The sequence below is a fragment of the Argopecten irradians genome, chromosome 4 (assembly GCF_041381155.1).
Source record: "Argopecten irradians isolate NY chromosome 4, Ai_NY, whole genome shotgun sequence".
NCBI lineage: Eukaryota > Metazoa > Mollusca > Bivalvia > Pectinida > Pectinidae > Argopecten > Argopecten irradians.
Genome location: NC_091137.1, coordinates 23,718,085 through 23,737,490, shown reverse-complemented (window position 1 = coordinate 23,737,490; position 19,406 = coordinate 23,718,085). Strand labels below are relative to the sequence as shown.

General features: G+C 33.3%; 1 protein-coding gene across 3 annotated transcripts in view; it reads right to left on the bottom strand.

Moving 5' to 3' along the window:
* LOC138321037 (scavenger receptor cysteine-rich domain-containing protein DMBT1-like) overlaps positions 1-18,989 on the bottom strand; it is a 95,833-nt gene extending 76,844 nt beyond the window's left edge. For all 3 annotated transcript variants that reach the window (XM_069264429.1, XM_069264430.1, XM_069264431.1), the window contains exon 1: positions 18,360-18,989. In XM_069264429.1, coding sequence (XP_069120530.1) covers positions 18,360-18,909 — 550 coding nt within the window. In that variant the 5' untranslated portion in view covers positions 18,910-18,989. The remainder of the gene's footprint in view (positions 1-18,359) is intronic.
* Between the last annotated feature and the right edge of the window lie 417 nt (positions 18,990-19,406).

Here is a 19,406-nt window from a genome sequence, read left to right as displayed (position 1 = left end):
TATTGTGTGCCTTGTCATCACGATAAATATCTATCAGGTTAAAAGTCGGAATCGTTACACAACGTACTATCTTATATCTCCATCATATAATTGAATTTATATATTTCAAGTCATGTAAATGATTTTATAATAATATGCTTATCTAATTTCTACCATTTTTATTAATCTTTTTATTGAAGACTTTAAACTTCCAAAAGATTATTACAAAATATTTTACCGCACTTCTTTATCCGACTAAAACGAAAAGGCAGAGATAATTAAACATACGACACGTAAACCATTTAGATTATCAACAAACACTATTTGTTAAAAAGGTTATACACCTCACAATATAATTTTAAAATGTAAAAAAAAAAATGTTTCCGAAATCAGTTCGGTAATACAAAAACTAGGTTGTTTTTTGTGTTTAGCTTTTAAAATCACAACCGATTTAAGATATCAAAACAGCTACTCATATCATGAAATAGTACCATACCAATTAAACTTTAATGCCGATATCATTTTGAATGGCACATGAGGCTACCGTTTGATATGAATGTATAAGGTGGATAAAAATTGAGATGATACGATATCAACAGCTGTTAAAACATATCATTTCCAAAAGAAATAGATGGTGAGAAAGAGAACAAATGGAAGTAAGATTAGTGTATGATGTGTTGAGAAGTGGAGAAGGCAATATTGATATTAGATAATATCAAATTGACTAGCCATCATACCCTTAGTCTTTATGAGAATTACCGCCCCTTCAGTTTGAAACTTATACTCAAACATAACACAGAGGCAAAACTATTGCAGATGCTCATTAGCAATTTTAATATTTTAACTAGCGATGGTCAGTTGCCCATAAAGAAAACATATAACGCTTATCATCACCTTAATGCTATGGCTACAGCGGACATGTTAATGTAAAAAAATATTGCGTTCGCTTGCGGTATTATTTCGTGTGAACGCAAGACGTTTTTATTTTCCATATGCTTCAAAGTTGATTTTAACTAAAAATACAAAAAAGTTCATGTGATGTAAACAGAATAATTACAACATTGGCAGCACATAGCATGCAAGAATAATGACATAATTATAATGAATAGACAAACGTTTGAATACGAATAATTACATATAGTTACGTGAATCATTAGAAGAAAACATCACCAATTCAGGAAATTAGGTTAAGAATACATAGGTATGCATGCATGCACAGTTAATTCTCAACCGGAAAAATCAGGTGAATATATCAAAATAGCGGTAATATGTTAATGAAAGGATACTAATGAAATATTTACACTAGTTTGAACCGGTTGTTTTTGCATTCAGACTGATAAACTATGAGAGAGTGTACTTGGACCCACGCCAGCTAAGCTAGTTGTCTTATTGTATATTTAGCTGTCTTGTTATACGTTTTACACATTAGGAAACTCGCAACTACACAGAACTTTTTCCTATCATGGCCATTTATCTATATTGTCAGCATTTTGGATGAGATTGCATGTTCGTCTGGTACATCCAACGACGATTTTATTCTATCTGTATAGAGTATTTAAATCGTTTTCTTCAAAGGGATATATACATGAACTATGTAAAGTTTTACAAATAACAGAAGAGCATTGGGATTTTTTTCAGCAATACTTTCTCTTTGAGGATTTGACTAAATTTAGAATTCTTGAACAACTGTAAAAATGTATACCAAGTGTAACGGCCGTGGTCATATAAGCACGGGCACCCGTGTATGCATTATGTTGCGAAAGTGAGGTGTGTGTGTGTTTTGGGAGACTCCAGTATATTCTTGTTGTGGGTATGTAATGAGTGTGTGTTTTGGGAGACTGCAGTATGTTCTTGTCGTGGGAATGTAATGAGTGCGTGCTATTGGGAGACTGCAGTACGTTCGAGTTGTGGGTATGTAATGAGTGTGTGTTTTGGTAGACTGCAGTATGTTCTTGTCGTGGGTATGTAATGAGTGTGTGCTTTTGGGAGACTGCAGTATGTTCGTGTCGTAGCCCTTTGTAGTGGAACTCTTGACTGTTTTACGGACATGTCAATGAAACCTTGTCCCAGAAATACAGAACAAGCACACCCCTATCCAATTATATTTTACTACCAAAGAGCAAACCAGTCTATTCACTTCCATAATGAGAATGTTATTACAGCTAAGTGAATATAATACATTATATTGTTACTGATGGCCATATTTAAGATTTTGATGATTGATGTTTTAGCTAGGCAAAGATATCTCACTGTATAGTTGTATATTGCGGCATATGTGACAACTAGATGTAGAAACTAAAAGGTTATAATTTTATAGAAGGCACAGTTATCCTTTAGTAAGCTCTTTATCTAATTACGGATAACAATCTATCAATGATAATTCAATATGTGCATCTAGAATGTCATACTATAACAATCAGAATGCGGTAATACCGAAATGATATCTTTTAACAGTATTTAACAGTATCCCATCATCGCAAAAAAACACGATAAAATTAGATAATAATATCACCCTTAAATAAAATATATAAGATAACTGTGAAATGGTTTAGCATTTAAATAAGGCTATAGCCTATAAAGTACCACTGATACCGCGGAAACAGAATTTCGCGAAACAAGATTATCACATAAACGTCTCTGTTTAAAGCAACAATACCACTGAATCGATGGAACATTTAAAAGTCGTTATAGCTGCGTGGTGGCTATGTCCTAAACACGTGTTTTTCTTACTGGTAGTAGATCGTATCGCTTAAAACAGGGGGAAACAGCAGACGATTTGCTCTTTATCGCCGCTGAGAGTGTTAAACACTAGTGAGGAAGCGAGTGTGTTTACATACCGATTTAACCTCTACAGTTTACTGGGACGTAATTAACTTGTAAGTGGAATAGCAGACATCCACAGCGTCCATTTGGAGTATTGCTTAATCGGAAATTGATGCTTTATCACAAAAATCTACATTGACTTAAAGGATTTGTGCAGCCAACAACTTTTCTTTTTTATAATACGTCAGGATATTGCTTTCGATGAATGAAAAACCAAGTCCCATCCAACAAATCACCAAGCTTTTAGCGCTATCGGTTAGTTACGGGTAGTGTGGACTACGGTTCAGAGATAATGAGCTAGGCGGTCACGTGGTCTTGTGATGTCAGAGTAGTCCGCGGCTACAAAAGGTAATCCTTGTACTATACATGTATACAGCATATATACGTATACGTAAGATCTACAATTTGAGTATTTCGAGTAAATTCAGTTTCAAATCATTCCATTTACACCATTTCAAACATTCAAACAAGCATATATCTAACTTTAGATTAGATAATCAGTCAAATTTGATAGCAATATCAAAATGATGTTCGGATCAGTCTGGACTGAGATTTAGATAATATATATACATATTTATTACAAGATTTGTTTACATCAATCTATATATGAGGAAATATAATATTTTCAACAATTATCCCGACCGTTCTATAAAACCTTGTTATATTGCACGGTTCGAAGTTATATTGAACGCTTCTATGGACACATTTTATTACATAATTTGTTTACACCAATCTTTATATGAAGAAATATAATATTTTCAACTATTACACCGACCGTTCAATAAAACCTTGTTATATTGCACGGTTCGAAGTTATATTGCACGCTTCCATGGAAACGTTATATTGCACGGTTCGAAATGTTATATTGCACGGCTTTAGGAACACCTCGCTGTTGTTGTTCAGTTTTGTAGAAAACTTCCGAGGAACTGCGAGTAACAGTGAGTTACGTTATCATGACGTTACAAAGGTTCACGCTCAATTTCGCGCTGGATTTATAGATCTCGAATCAAGCACGTCATGCAGACGTTTACTGTACCGAGTAAAGGACGAACACGATGAATGTATTAGATCAAAAGGCTGCAAGCAGGTCTAATAATGTGAAAACAGACAATAAGACATCCAAACCGGAGTTACAACGTGACGTACGTGGGCTATACGTCAATCTTCAATAGGATATTAAGGTTTTTCCCGTACGGTAAGGTGTTGGTGATTTTGTTAAGTGATTGTCGTATTCGTTTTATAAAAAAATATTCAACTGAAAAACTGGTGATTATGTAATAAAACAAATATTCCATGGTTACTGTGCTCTAGTTCATAATATTTACCCCTCGGTGATGGTAATCAACAAAAATTATATTGCACTCGGCCTTTGGCCTTCATCAACTTATTACAGGTGAGTTGATGAATGGCGCTGTGTACAGGTAAACAACATCCTGGTCCAGGTATTACATAACCATCAAACCAGACATGGCTAATTATATATTTATATCGTTGTATCTATTCGTATATCGATTAAAATTTGACAGCGACCGCACGGTCTGAAAAAAGTTTGTTTCTTTTGCACAATATCTTAATAGTTAAATAAATTCTTTCTTCCACGTTTTGGAACGTATGACGGTATTGTAATAAATGTATCTCAATAAATTCGGTTAGCAACACACAACACAATGTTTGTAATGATCAATCATCGGTGTGTTTACGTCAAGCATCATATCCTTGATGCTTTAATCATGGAGTTCTTTAATTATTATGTAAAATTTCAATTTACAGTTACAAACTTTGCAATTCACAATGTATCAAAGATACAGACAAAATGTTATCTTATTAAAACTTAATCGTTGCTGAACTCCCCGACAAAAAATCCGAAACTTTCTGCGTGGATTTTTCTTTCATAATTACACGCCGATACCTCCAATTAGAGCATACACTTTAGTATTTGAAACATCGAATTTCACTCTTTTAGTTATTTACATTCGAGCCAAAGTTATTGTACGATTAAATTCACTCTAAAGTAACCATAAAGATAGTTGATCAGTTTTTTTCTGTGACCGTCGATATAAATGATACCACATCATGATCAGTAATAGTACAGTTATAAGTCACCGACTAACGTCAGTTCCGGTTTAGGGCTAGAAAATATGCACAATCGGGCGGTCAGAAAAATTGACCTCGAAATCGACGGCTTACGGGTTATTCCGGTCTCGCGCGATACGGAGAGGTTTCTACGTGCTAATAAAGCCATTTCCACGATCAAATAAATTATCATTTTTGACTGCACAAATCCTTTCATAAAATTTTCTCCATAATTGTTTGTCATAATAACGTAACATTTACGATTTACCATAGTTGCTTTGGATAGAGATATTGTCTAGAGAATATGTGGATATATTATGGTATGTACATGTAGTTAAAAAAATAAAAAAATAGAAACAGCAATGTTTCTAATTGTATTTTGAGATTTAATAAACGATTCCATTGATCAATATAATACACCAATGACCACGATAAAATATTTTTTTGTTTTTTTTATATGTCATTTCGTCAGATTTTTCGTCATAAGAGTTATGAAAGAAAAATATCGACCAATCAGAAGGTCATATCAATGGCCTTAGAAAATAGTCCATTGTATACTATTCATGCATTTTTCTATATTTTATATATTATAATATCAATAAGTCCTTGCTTGAAAATAAACCTATAATCTCTTAGTATTTCAGGTTTTAGTGTATATTATAATATTAAAATGAAGCATGAATATGAACTATATGTTACTACCTGTGATGAAGTTGACATGGAAATGTTATTGTCTGTTGTAAATTTTCAACAACAACAAAAAAATCATACAACTTGTAACAGATTTTCCTACAGAATATTTTGACACTTCATATATTAGACTACGAAGCATGGTATGAATCTGTTTTTGTAATTTATAACTGTCTGTATCATGTGTTGCTATACCTATTAATTAATGAAGAGGAATATCAAAATTATAACAAAATAGTAATTTAGATTCAAAATGAATTCAATAAGGACAAAGAGGTCGAATATACAACCGGTTTTTAATGGATATGCTTTAACGCTGTTTAGATTAATGATTTAAAATTGTGATTACAATACATTTACATACACAAATTTAATGTCTAAGCTTCGCCCTTTTAAAGGAACATCAATCACATTAGATCGTTTATCAGACAACTGTCGTTACTGCAACTTTACAAATCTATGTCGAAATATGTACTAAATATGACAAACGTCAGTTGTTTGAAAAGATTTCTTTAATCTTTTAAAGTAGTCTTTTGATGATAAATGTTATTATTTTGATGTTTAAAATAAGGATATAAGACTAGAAAGTACTTGACATGTTATTTGTTAATTAAAATTAAAATCGAGAGTTATAAAACATTAGCTGCTAGAATCTGACACTAAAATAAATCAATACCATATATAAAATATAAACCCGTCGATGGTGAAGTCTACCCTAACACAGAAAATACATCGTTTACTAAATTACTCGAATAATAGAAAAAAAAGTCGCCCACCCCGTAATGTTTTGGTTACAATGTAAACATTACAAAAAAACCACATGAACATCGAACACTTTTCTCTAGAACATGTTTACATTAACGTCGGAGATGATAAATGGTTTTTCTCGTGAGTTTTCCTTTTCTTACATCCAGGCGTAAATAAATACGAAAACCTCGAGTAAGGGTGTATCACTGTACCTCACATAGTGATGATAAACGATGTCATATAAAAAATGTAAGGGTGTACCTCACATAGTGATGATAAACGATGATCATATAAAAAATGTAAGGGTGTACTCCACATAGTGATGATAAACGATGTCATATAAAAAATGTAAGGGTGTACTCCACATAGTGATGATAAACGATGTCATATAAAAAATGTAAGGGTGTACCCCACATAGTGATGATAAACGATGTCATATAAAAAATGTAAGGGTGTACTCCACATAGTGATGATAAACGATGATCATATAAAAAATGTAAGGGTGTACCTCACATAGTGATGATAAACGATGATCATATAAAAAATGTAAGGGTGTACCTCACATAGTGATGATAAACGATGATCATATAAAAAATGTAAGGGTGTACTCACATAGTGATGATAAACGATGATCATATAAAAAATGTAAGGGTGTACCTCACATAGTGATGATAAACGATGATCATATAAAAAATGTAAGGGTGTACCTCACATAGTGATGATAAACGATGATCATATAAAAAATGTAAGGGTGTACCTCACATAGTGATGATAAACGATGATCATATAAAAAATGTAAGGGTGTACCTCACATAGTGATGATAAACGATGATCATATAAAAAATGTAAGGGTGTACCTCACATAGTGATGATAAACGATGATCATATAAAAATGTAAGGGTGTACCTCACATAGTGATGATAAACGATGATCATATAAAAAAAATGTAAGGGTGTACCTCACATAGTGATGATAAACGATGATCATATAAAAAATGTAAGGGTGTACCTCACATAGTGATGATAAACGATGATCATATAAAAAATGTAAGGGTGTACCTCACATAGTGATGATAAACGATGATCATATAAAAAATGTAAGGGTGTACCTCACATAGTGATGATAAACGATGATCATATAAAAAATGTAAGGGTGTACCTCACATAGTGATGATAAACGATGATCATATAAAAAAATGTAAGGGTGTACCTCACATAGTGATGATAAACGATGATCATATAAAAAATGTAAGGGTGTACCCCACATAGTGATGATAAACGATGATCATATAAAAAATGTAAGGGTGTACCTCACATAGTGATGATAAACGATGATCATATAAAAAATGTAAGGGTGTACCCCACATAGTGATGATAAACGATGATCATATAAAAAATGTAAGGGTGTACCCCACATAGTGATGATAAACGATGATCATATAAAAAATGTAAGGGTGTACCTCACATAGTGATGATAAACGATGATCATATAAAAAATGTAAGGGTGTACCCCACATAGTGATGATAAACGATGATCATATAAAAAATGTGTAAGGGTGTACCTCACATAGGGTGTGATGATAAACGATGATCATATAAAAAATAGTGATGATAAACGATAAGGGTGTACCTCACATAGTGATGATAAACGATGATCATATAAAAAATGTGTAAGGGTGTACCTCACATATAGTGATGATAAACGATGATCATATAAAAAATGTAAAAAATAAGGGTTTACCTCACATAGTGATGATAAACGATGATCATATAAAAAATGTAAGGGTGTACCTCACATAGTGATGATAAAAACGATGATCATATAAAAAAATGTAAGGGTGTACCTCACATAGTGATGATAAACGATGATCATATAAAAAATGTAAGGGTGTACCTCACATAGTGATGATAAACGATGATCATATAAAAATGTAAGGGTGTACCTCACATAGTGATGATAAACGATGATCATATAAAAAATGTAAGGGTGTACCTCACATAGTGATGATAAACGATGATCATATAAAAAATGTAAGGGTGTACCTCACATAGTGATGATAAACGATGATCATATAAAAATGTAAGGGTGTACATCACATAGTGATGATAAACGATGATCATATAAAAATGTAAGGGTGTACCTCACATAGTGATGATAAACGATGATCATATAAAAATGTAAGGGTGTACCTCACATAGTGATGATAAACGATGATCATATAAAAATGTAAGGGTGTACCCCACATAGTGATGATAAACGATGATCATATAAAAAATGTAAGGGTGTACCTCACATAGTGATGATAAACGATGATCATATAAAAAATGTAAGGGTGTACCCCACATAGTGATGATAAACGATGATCATATAAAAAATGTAAGGGTGTACCCCACATAGTGATGATAAACGATGATCATATAAAAAATGTAAGGGTGTACCTCACATAGTGATGATAAACGATGATCATATAAAAAATGTAAGGGTGTACCTCACATAGTGATGATAAACGATGATCATATAAAAAATGTAAGGGTGTACTCCACATAGTGATGATAAACGATGATCATATAAAAAATGTAAGGGTGTACCTCACATAGTGATGATAAACGATGATCATATAAAAAATGTAAGGGTGTACCTCACATAGTGATGATAAACGATGATCATATAAAAAATGTAAGGGTGTACCTCACATAGTGATGATAAACGATGATCATATAAAAAATGTAAGGGTGTACCTCATATAGTGATGATAAACGATGATCATATAAAAAATGTAAGGGTGTACCCCACATAGTGATGATAAACGATGATCATATAAAAATGTAAGGGTGTACCTCACATAGTGATGATAAAAACGATGATCATATAAAAAAATGTAAGGGTGTACCTCACATAGTGATGAAAATAAAGGTGTCGTGATGATATCATATAAAAAAAATGTAAGGGTGTACCTCACATAGTGATGATAAACGATGATCATATAAAAAAATGTAAGGGTGTACCTCACATAGTGATGATAAACGATGATCATATAAAAAATGTAAGGGTGTACCTCACATAGTGATGATAAACGATGATCATATAAAAAATGTAAGGGTGTACCTCAATAGTATAGATAAACGATGATCATATAAAAATGTAAGGGTGTACCTCACATAAGTGATGATAAACGATGATCATATAAAAAATGTAAGGGTGTACCTCACATAGTGATGATAAACGATGATCATATAAAAAATGTAAGGGTGTACCTCACATAGTGATGATAAACGATGATCATATAAAAAATGTAAGGGTGTACCTCACATAGTGATGATAAACGATGATCATATAAAAAATGTAAGGGTGTACCTCACATAGTGATGATAAACGATGATCATATAAAAAAATGTAAGGGTGTACCTCACATAGTGATGATAAACGATGATCATATAAAAAATGTAAGGGTGTACCTCACATAGTGATGATAAACGATGATCATATAAAAAAATGTAAGGGTGTACCTCACATAGTGATGATAAACGATGATCATATAAAAAATGTAAGGGTGTACCTCACATAGTGATGATAAACGATGATCATATAAAAAATGTAAGGGTGTACCTCACATAGTGATGATAAACGATGATCATATAAAAATGTAAGGGTGTACCCCACATAGTGATGATAAACGATGATCATATAAAAAATGTAAGGGTGTACCCCACATAGTGATGATAAACGATGATCATATAAAAAATGTAAGGGTGTACCTCACATAGTGATGATAAACGATGATCATATAAAAAATGTAAGGGTGTACCTCACATAGTGATGATAAACGATGATCATATAAAAAATGTAAGGGTGTACCCCACATAGTGATGATAAACGATGATCATATAAAAAATGAAAGAACACTTGTACCCCACATAGTGATGATAAACGATGATCATATAAAAAATGAAAGAACACTTGGATCAATGTGGAAATTCAAAAAACTACCTTGATCTCTATTGCCATAGCATAAACACGGGCAATATAACCAAATCATATCCGAATTCAATGTCCTTAAAACAAAAACAGAACAAAAAACAACAACAACAAAAAACAGTTCATATGTATATCTTTGAATCAGGGAATATCACTGGAAAAAAGGAACGAATTATCTCAGTCACATGGACTATACTTATTACACATACAGTGATCCAAACTCAAATATAAAATCCCAAACAAGAACTGGTAATTGACAATAGAACTATAAAGAATATTTTGGAAACTAGCGACCCTCTCAACACCCCCCTCCCCCAACCCTTCCCCCCACCCCCTCCCCCAACCCCTCCCCCTTCCCCCTCCCCCTCCCACACCCCGAAAAAGATATAAATAACGAAAAAACAATAATTGCACAATAATTATTTTTAGGAGTTCCGAAGAATGTATTTGTTACCTAGTTGCACTTATTTACAGAAGTGACTGGCACTTTCTGCTGACGCTAATATAATTCAAAGTACAATAACTATAACCTTGAACTGTATTTAACGTACTTACATGTAGCTAAATGTGTTGGTGTCTGATACTTCAACGGATATGAAGTACTTTAGGGACTAAACACTTTACCAAGACACAAGTATCTGTGACCTTATATGACCAAAACACGGGGTCAGTCAGACTGTTCAGACACGTTCTTGGACTTCACTTTGTTAAGTGACCTATATGCATAGATATAGGACAGATGTCTGTTCACAAAAAATATTCATTTCATCCTTTATAGACATAGATATATATATATAAGAGTCCCGTTTCGTAGTTTTGTATTATCGAAGTACCGTGGTAAAAAGTACATGTAAATTATCACCGTTCATCTCAACTATGCTAATTACTACGACATGAGTTCATAGCAAATTGCTTAACTAAAGTGTTCGTTTAGGGATGGAGTTTCTTCACATCTACTATCGTAATACTACTTCCTGAAACCCTAGAGAATTGGTATACGCTAAAAGTCACTATTTATCAGCAAAAGGAATATGATGAACAATGGTTGCAACTGCTTCTTCAAAATTGAAAATCAGTTTCGACTAGAGACACTTTTGACAATGTTTATTCCATAATGACACACTGGAGTAAGTAGACAGAAGATTTGGTGAATTTAGCAGAAGTCTGTTTTGCTCCATTTTTATTCGATTTTTATATTTGAATTATAAAAACGCTTTAAAATTATTACAATGAAGGGTTAAATCGTATATTTTGAGTAAGTAATTGGCAACGAGTTTTCGTATATATGGTAATACTAATTACAAATGGCCTAGTTTTTATATTATGGCGTTACTTTATATTATCATTGTTATATAATACTTGGAGTGTTTGGTATGTGGTTTCACTTTTTTAAATAGAATATATGTACAAATGTATATCTACACATCCTTACGGAATATTACGAATCGATCGAAACCCATGATAACAAGGTAAGCATGCTGGAAGTCTGTTGGCATGGTCTATATGTGGTATTACAAAAGAGTCTGGGCTGACTCTATATTTCGCAATATTAGCGCAATACCTAAATTCTAATATTTAGGACGTCAGCTCTCGGAAAACTTTCGCAATAGCGGAAAAACCAATGGTGTGTGGTAGGCAAAGTTATAGCAAAGATAGGAATTCCCATAGAAACCGGATATATCATTTCTTTTAATTCGCTCCGGTTATCAAAAGACAAACAAATATCATTCAGTGTGCTTATCCTGCATATCTGAACATGCATAGATTGAAAAAGGAAGTTTTTTTTATCATTTTATAAATATAAAGAACGTTTTCTGACTGAGATTCTATACAGCGTATAACATATGTTTTACAGAACTATTTAGTTTATATGTTTTGGCATGTGTGTGAATCCGTTATTACAGAACGAAATACAAAAGTATAAATAAAAAGTATGGACCTACATCGTTAATAAATACAGAGCGAAAATTTTGTACAACTTAAAAAAACTTATCTTTAATGTTCGAACTACGATTTTTATTACCTCCTTGTCGTTAGAATTTGATAACTATTAATCATAAGTTATTTGATAGTAGCTGCAATATGTTAGAACACTTGCATAGTGTTCTTTTTTCTGTGATAGGACATGGCTTTGATCGCGAGCATTTGGTCCGATTGCGTTAAAATATGTGCTAGCACATTTTATTTTTCGATCGAGTCCAACATGTGCTTCCATTCGATCCACGACATATTGATATATGGTTATATATGTATAAACCATATTCTGAACATTGAAAACCGCTAATATGCGAAAATATCATCTGTTTTCAATAACAACGTAGCAAAAAATGATTTCCAAAGATGACAAGTTATCGGTTACAAGATATTAAGAGTGACAAACGTTATATCTAAACATTGGTGTGGGAGTGATATAGGTTAAGAAGACAACCCTCACTCTACCGGAGTGTCTGGTTCTAATCCACGTTGCATATTTTCAGAAAACTTCTTTGTTAATTCCTAACGAAGTTTATGAATATTTCATCGGTAATGGTTTCCTCATATTTATGTTGTGTTGAATCTATTTTTGTCTTGACAATACATGGATTTGTTTAACTTAGAAAGGAGATATTATCTATCAATCTACGATGAGGGCAGCACGTGTGTAATCCCAATGTACCTAGGAAAGTTTGTACATAATAAAAGTATGTGTTGAGATGTATTAAAGCTTTAAATTAGCATATAACTACGTGTTCTTGTATCAAGTAACTTCTAAATTTCAAAGTGGTTCTTTTTACATATAACGTTTGCAAAACTGAATTTACCGAATACTTATATTACCATATTATGATGTGTCATTACAGTTATATTCTTAGCCACGATGCTTTGTGAGAAAATGTGTTATCTTGAGTACCAGTAATCCGGTAAATGGACGTGAAATCTTCTGTCAAGTATGTCAAGTAGAACTTAAATAGGTCACCGGAAGGGGGCGCTCGCTTGGCGTCAGCAAAATATGTCAAATGGATAAACACTTTGATACTGTGACAAACAAGGGACTAAATAATGTCAAATGTCTTGCCTTTAGTGGATTGAACAATTTTATTCCAAATCGATTGTTACCGATGTATACTAACAAAATTAAAAAATGATAATAAATATGCATTCATGAGAATTTGTAATAAATGGCACATTTGTGCCGAGTAATCCTGTCGTTCTGTCGTCTTTTTATATAGGTCTTGAATCGAGCGTACAGATCAATGCCTATACAAAAAGACGAATGAACAGCACAATTATTCGGAATATTTTTTAGATACTGGTGTGGGTTCTAAACTAATATAATAAATCACTGCAGTATGTCTGAACTTACTTAAGATTACAAAGGTTGAAAACTGTTAAAGTATTCAACAATCCGTAACTGTATAGACAATCACCTATCTTCAGGAAAATACACACACATTAAACAACTAAAAGACTTGCAATGTTTTAAATGGCTCATTCGGAAAAACAGTTACTTAAGAAGAGCACAACAAATAGCTATATATCACAACAGAAATATTCTTGATTGGAGCCTTATCCTAGTATTGAGCGAAAGAAAAATAATAAAAAGAGTTTTATCAAAATATCAGTTTTCAATGCAACGTTCTTCTTACCATGAAATGACATGTGATAGGAGCGAAAGTATATATTTTTCCAAAGCACTAGAGAAAAACAAGTAATAGCTGTTGCATTATCTATATCTTATTACTCAGCTTTCAGACAGTGTTGCTACTGATTTGGTGAACAAACAATTGAAACCTTTTCTAGCTGGATCTAATACTGAAATTGTAATAGTAAAATGTCACTCAGCAAGTCTCTAAAACTCGATAGGAGAATTCGTATGATACAAATCGACATATCATATCGTTTAACACTATGCAAGGCGTACGTTTGGGAATTGTACCAACCAAATCTAAAAGCATCACTCAAACCTGCTTTTGATATCATGATAGGGTATTTATTGATTTATATATAAACAATGTTGTGCTAGACAGATGAGTGTAATGTCGGAATATCTACAGAAATCACCGAAATCCAGCAGCAACTAAAATGAATTGGTTTAGTTTTGTTTTGTTTTCCTTAACGTGTTGTAAAGAGCTAAGATCGTTTATACATATGAATGGTACTGATATGCTTTTTTAGATACTATGGTGGTATCGTGTGTGTTTTTCCCCTGTTGCTAGTTCACATATGGTCAAATTATAGCGTTATCCAGCTGAAGCATACCACAGAAGGGCTCATAGCATCCGATCAGCATCCAGCACATTATATACAGTGTGTTTTTATATACTTGATATGACACTATGCAGAAGTAGCGTATTGTATTGCCGCGATAAGTCACAGGGCAAAATTTAAAATAATAATAAAAAATAATGCATACAAACACATATGTTATTTAGGTCGCTCTCAGTGAAAATTTACAAAAGTATTGGAAAGGTAAAGACTACGACGTTAAGGAAATCAATTGATCAGGGTGTACTGAGCGACAAATACCGGGATGACTAATATTTGCGGGGTTTCAATTTCGCTTAGTTTGCGGATTCACCCATATTCGGGAATACCAGCGACATTTTTCCAGATGCTTAGTTTTACAACACAAAAAGGTTGTATAGTAAAATCCCGAAAATAATTGCCCGCGAATAAATTCCATTCCACTTCCGCGAAATGTTACAACTACAACGTAACGGAACCTTCATGACGAAATTCTCTAATCCTCCCATCATTGTAAACCTGAGGATTATCTTCAGTTGATAATTGTTATTTTAAGTATTTGGGTCCAGTTGTTCAAACGATGATCAGGCTCATCCCATTTTAACGTCAGTTTTTAAATCAAGAGAAAATGATTCCTCCCTTTACCTACTTGCATATTTCAGACACATAAGATATTTAAGATTTATAATCACTTATTTTGCACCAATAAGAGTATAAAAATCCCCATTCCAGTGATCTAACTGGACTACGACACATAGATGGGATGAGGTCATATAAATGTCGGTGGTGTTTGTAATACATGGCTTTTTTCTATGAAATTTATCATATACAGGATTCGCTTATCCGGATATCACACGGTTCTGCAGCTGTGCAGCAAGTACCTTCTTATAATAGGAATCATCGGATAAATTGAATTTGATGTAATTCATATTTGGGATGGATTCATAGACCAATTCGGATATTGATTAATATAATGATGAGGTGAAACAGGATTTCCTAATCTCAATTTCGAAGGATTTTAAGATGACTTTTAAGTACATTAGTATACCCTAGAATCTGTAATATTTCAAACATAAATAAGGGATGTGGATTTAAATGAGAAAGCGGAGATGATAAACACGATATGACTATAAACCTTATTTTAATCCTGATGGCATGTTAAAGTACTAAGCTACTAAGTGCAATCTGAGTCAACACTTAAAACGATTATACCAAATGTATTTCAGAGAAAATTTCCGTGGGTTTGTTAATCATAATGTACAGATACAGTATATGAAAGCCGATCCCATTATTAACATTAATATACGTTATCTCACAGTAATGCTGCAAATATGAATATGCTGTTTAATATGGTTTGTATGGTACTGTAAACCAACTTTCTTTCGCTTGCAATCTACTTTCGCTAATTTTGCAATCTAGGTAAATTCGCGAAATGCTATCTCCGCGAACAATAACATACACCCCATTGATTCTAATAGGAATTTACAGTCAGTTTTCAAAATCAGCTAATGTTAATCTTCGCAAATTTGTTTTGAAATGGAAATCGCGAAATTAAGTAGCCGGTTCACAGTATTTCTTCATTTTAAATAAGATAGTAAGCATGGTTCAGCAGCCACAAACCCTTAAGACGACATATCTAGATAAGCTTAAAGGAAGAAAGTAGAATCAACGATAAAACATAAATCTACAAAGACGTAGAGTGTCAAGATAAAATCATCGTATATTCTCAAAAACCTGTTGCTAAAATCAAATTGTTAATAAATTTATTTTAGTAAATAGTATACGAAATCATTAAGAATTTCATACACGAATATTTTAAATAAAAAACCTTTGATCATATACATATGGTGATATTCAACGGTATTGAATAAAGAAATGCACATAAGTATCACATGTTGACATGCAAAAGTATTCCAAACATGCAATATCTTTTAGAATTGAATAACAATTCCTTTTCAAATAACACTTCATATATGCACACAAACAGAATAGCACAGTGTTATAGATCCAATACTTTATTCATCAATGCCACCATGTCTGTAAAGCAACTATATAAATAATTTAAAGCTGCACCATGGTAACGACTGCTTGGGTGTCATTATTGATGCAATAATGTTAAACCAGGCTCTTCATGCGTGAGTGAATTCCTTTTTTATTTTCTCTAAAACTTGTAAGTGACATTCACTACCTTCCAGAACTAATTGTATTTCAACTGCGGCAACTAGTACCCGTGACATCTTTGTACTGAACGAGTTCGCTGACACAGATCCGTAACATTATTCCCCTGCCCTTTGACGTCATAATTGTAGTGTTTAATCTTTATTTTTTGAAGTTTCGCAATTCAGAAATTTAACCAAAGATCGCTTTGATCGATAAACATTTCCCCTTGATATTACTACATATATAAAATGTGTTACACCGAGATACTTAAAGCATATCTCTAATTATTTAGATCAGATAAAATGTTTAAACATTAAAATTTTCCGTGCGATGGCCGTTTTCACCGATACATACAATGTACGTACATCGTTTGATATATAAGCCTTTTTCTACCGGTCACTACTTAACCAGACACTTCATGAAGACTCCCTGTTGCTTTACACATCTTTTCGTGTTTTTCATATATACCAACTGTTTTCGCTAGATAAGGTATCCCGCTTCCATGTTATTCACTTTTCTCTTACTGTTAATATAGCTTTGATACCTCTCTCGCGATACGTACATTACACATCTTTTTATAAATAAACTGCCCAATGGAGTGACCTTTCACACTGGCCATGAAGATAATGACCTCACATATCGACATATCATTCTATTCTTCAACTAAAAATACTGCAGTAAGATTATCTGAAAGACACACTATAGAATGGGGTTGTCAGTTATAGAAGTCCTTTTGTGGTGGTAATGTTATTTAAACACTGAACCACACACGTAGGACATACACGTCCGTTGTTATGTAAATTATTGGGATCGAAAAATATCAATTCTTTCGTCAAAGTTATAAAGTATTGGAAAGGATTCAAGGTGTTTTAGGTTGCATTCAAAAAAGATTTTGGAGGCAAATTTTGTGCTAAATACGGTATCTGTGGTACAGACATTGTGAGCAATTTTCACTTTTTATTATTAACTTAATTTACATTTTAGTCATGTTAAAGACAAAAATGACTGACTTATGCTATTGCAATCTGTCGATTTGATAGTTTATGAAATGTTACTTAACTTGTTGAAACAGATGTTTTGAATGGTTTTCAATTTGTCATTCACATTTGTGTCAATAAAGAGAGCAAAAGTGCCTACATAACACTTAAATACCTGTAAGTGTTGAACTTATACATCGTTTATTTAAGCTATTTATGTTGAGTATAAGCATATTATTGTTATCCATGCAGTACCGTGCAATACATATCGACATGCATAGACATTTGATACATTGTATGTAGCTTTATCTGCTGAATGCACTATATAAAACAACAGTCGTGAATACTATAAAAGAAATATTGCGCAAAAGAACAAGAAACAATCAAAGGTTTAGGAAAATAACACTCTCACATCGACCTGTAAAAAAAAGTCGTTGTTAAGATAATTTTGATGGTATCAATGTTTGGTGTCTGGTATCAAACGCTAACGTTATAGACATCTATGATCAATTAACATAAGTGGATGCAATATAAAGAATAGAACGTGAAACATGATCGCTCTTCCACATGCTTATAGTTGACGGCATTCTTAAGTGCTTCGAAGTTCAAGGTTGATAAAAGAGATATAGATCAAGGAGTTTCACAGCATGACCATTTCATCACGTGGTCCATTTTTATATAGATATGACAATTTTGAGGAGGAGAACTTACTTGGTGTTGGTGCTGGTGTGGTGACCTTGGGTTCCATGGAAAGGTTGTCGATTGTCTCAGTCAAGGCCACAATGGAATTGTTCAAACTGTCAACGTTGTCCGACACGGCCGTCAGAACCTCGGATACATCGTTGAATTTGTTCTGTAATGTAGCGGTACTATTTTCCAAAGCTGACATAAAGTTCGCTTCAAACCTTAGTTGATTCGATGCCATTTGCTTCATATCCATTTGAAGAGTTTGAATTTCAAACTTTAGCTGAGATATCGCCTCCTCAATTCCATCAGTATTCGGTATCGGTGGACGGGGTATATTTCCGCCACCTATTCTTCCCTTTAATTCTTCTCTAAGAGTTTGGCCTAAGATCTTAAAATCCAAATCTATCTTTCGTTCCAAAAGCCTGAATTTAGCATTAAACATTCTAAACCAGTTTGCTGTGACCGCATCTTTCTGTGGCTTTTCATTAGCAATGCTTCTAGGTTTCGAGATTGCACCCCATATACATGTCACTAAAACAACCCACCGTAAAACACCAAAACATAGCCCTGCCATTGCCGTAAGGTGCAGGCAGCTGCTAATGTACTACGCTCTCCCTCCTCCGAGACCGTTTGATAACGGTATGAAGCTGGAAGCAGTCGACGGGACGCTTTAAACTAGACCTAAGTACGCTGACACAGGCCAGGAAAGCCCTCCTTATAAACACTCCATACAGCCACCTGATATATTAATACACAATGCTGACAATGCCTGTCCTCACAGACACACAGGGGGTTACAAGTTTCAACAAAGCTTATCAGAAAGTATTTGGGTTGTATATTTATAAAAAAAAGATGTTTTGGTTCTGATATTCAAAACAGGTGTATTTATAGATTTGTTCTGCTAATTAATATATTAATATATTGATTCCTTGCTATACGTTACATATGTGGGAGTAACTACAGTAAGTATCAATAAATCGGCAGATTTCATGTTGGCGAACTTTCTATCTCGATTTCGGCTTCATCCTCATAAATAACCATTAATTTTTGCATATCAGACGTCGAAACATA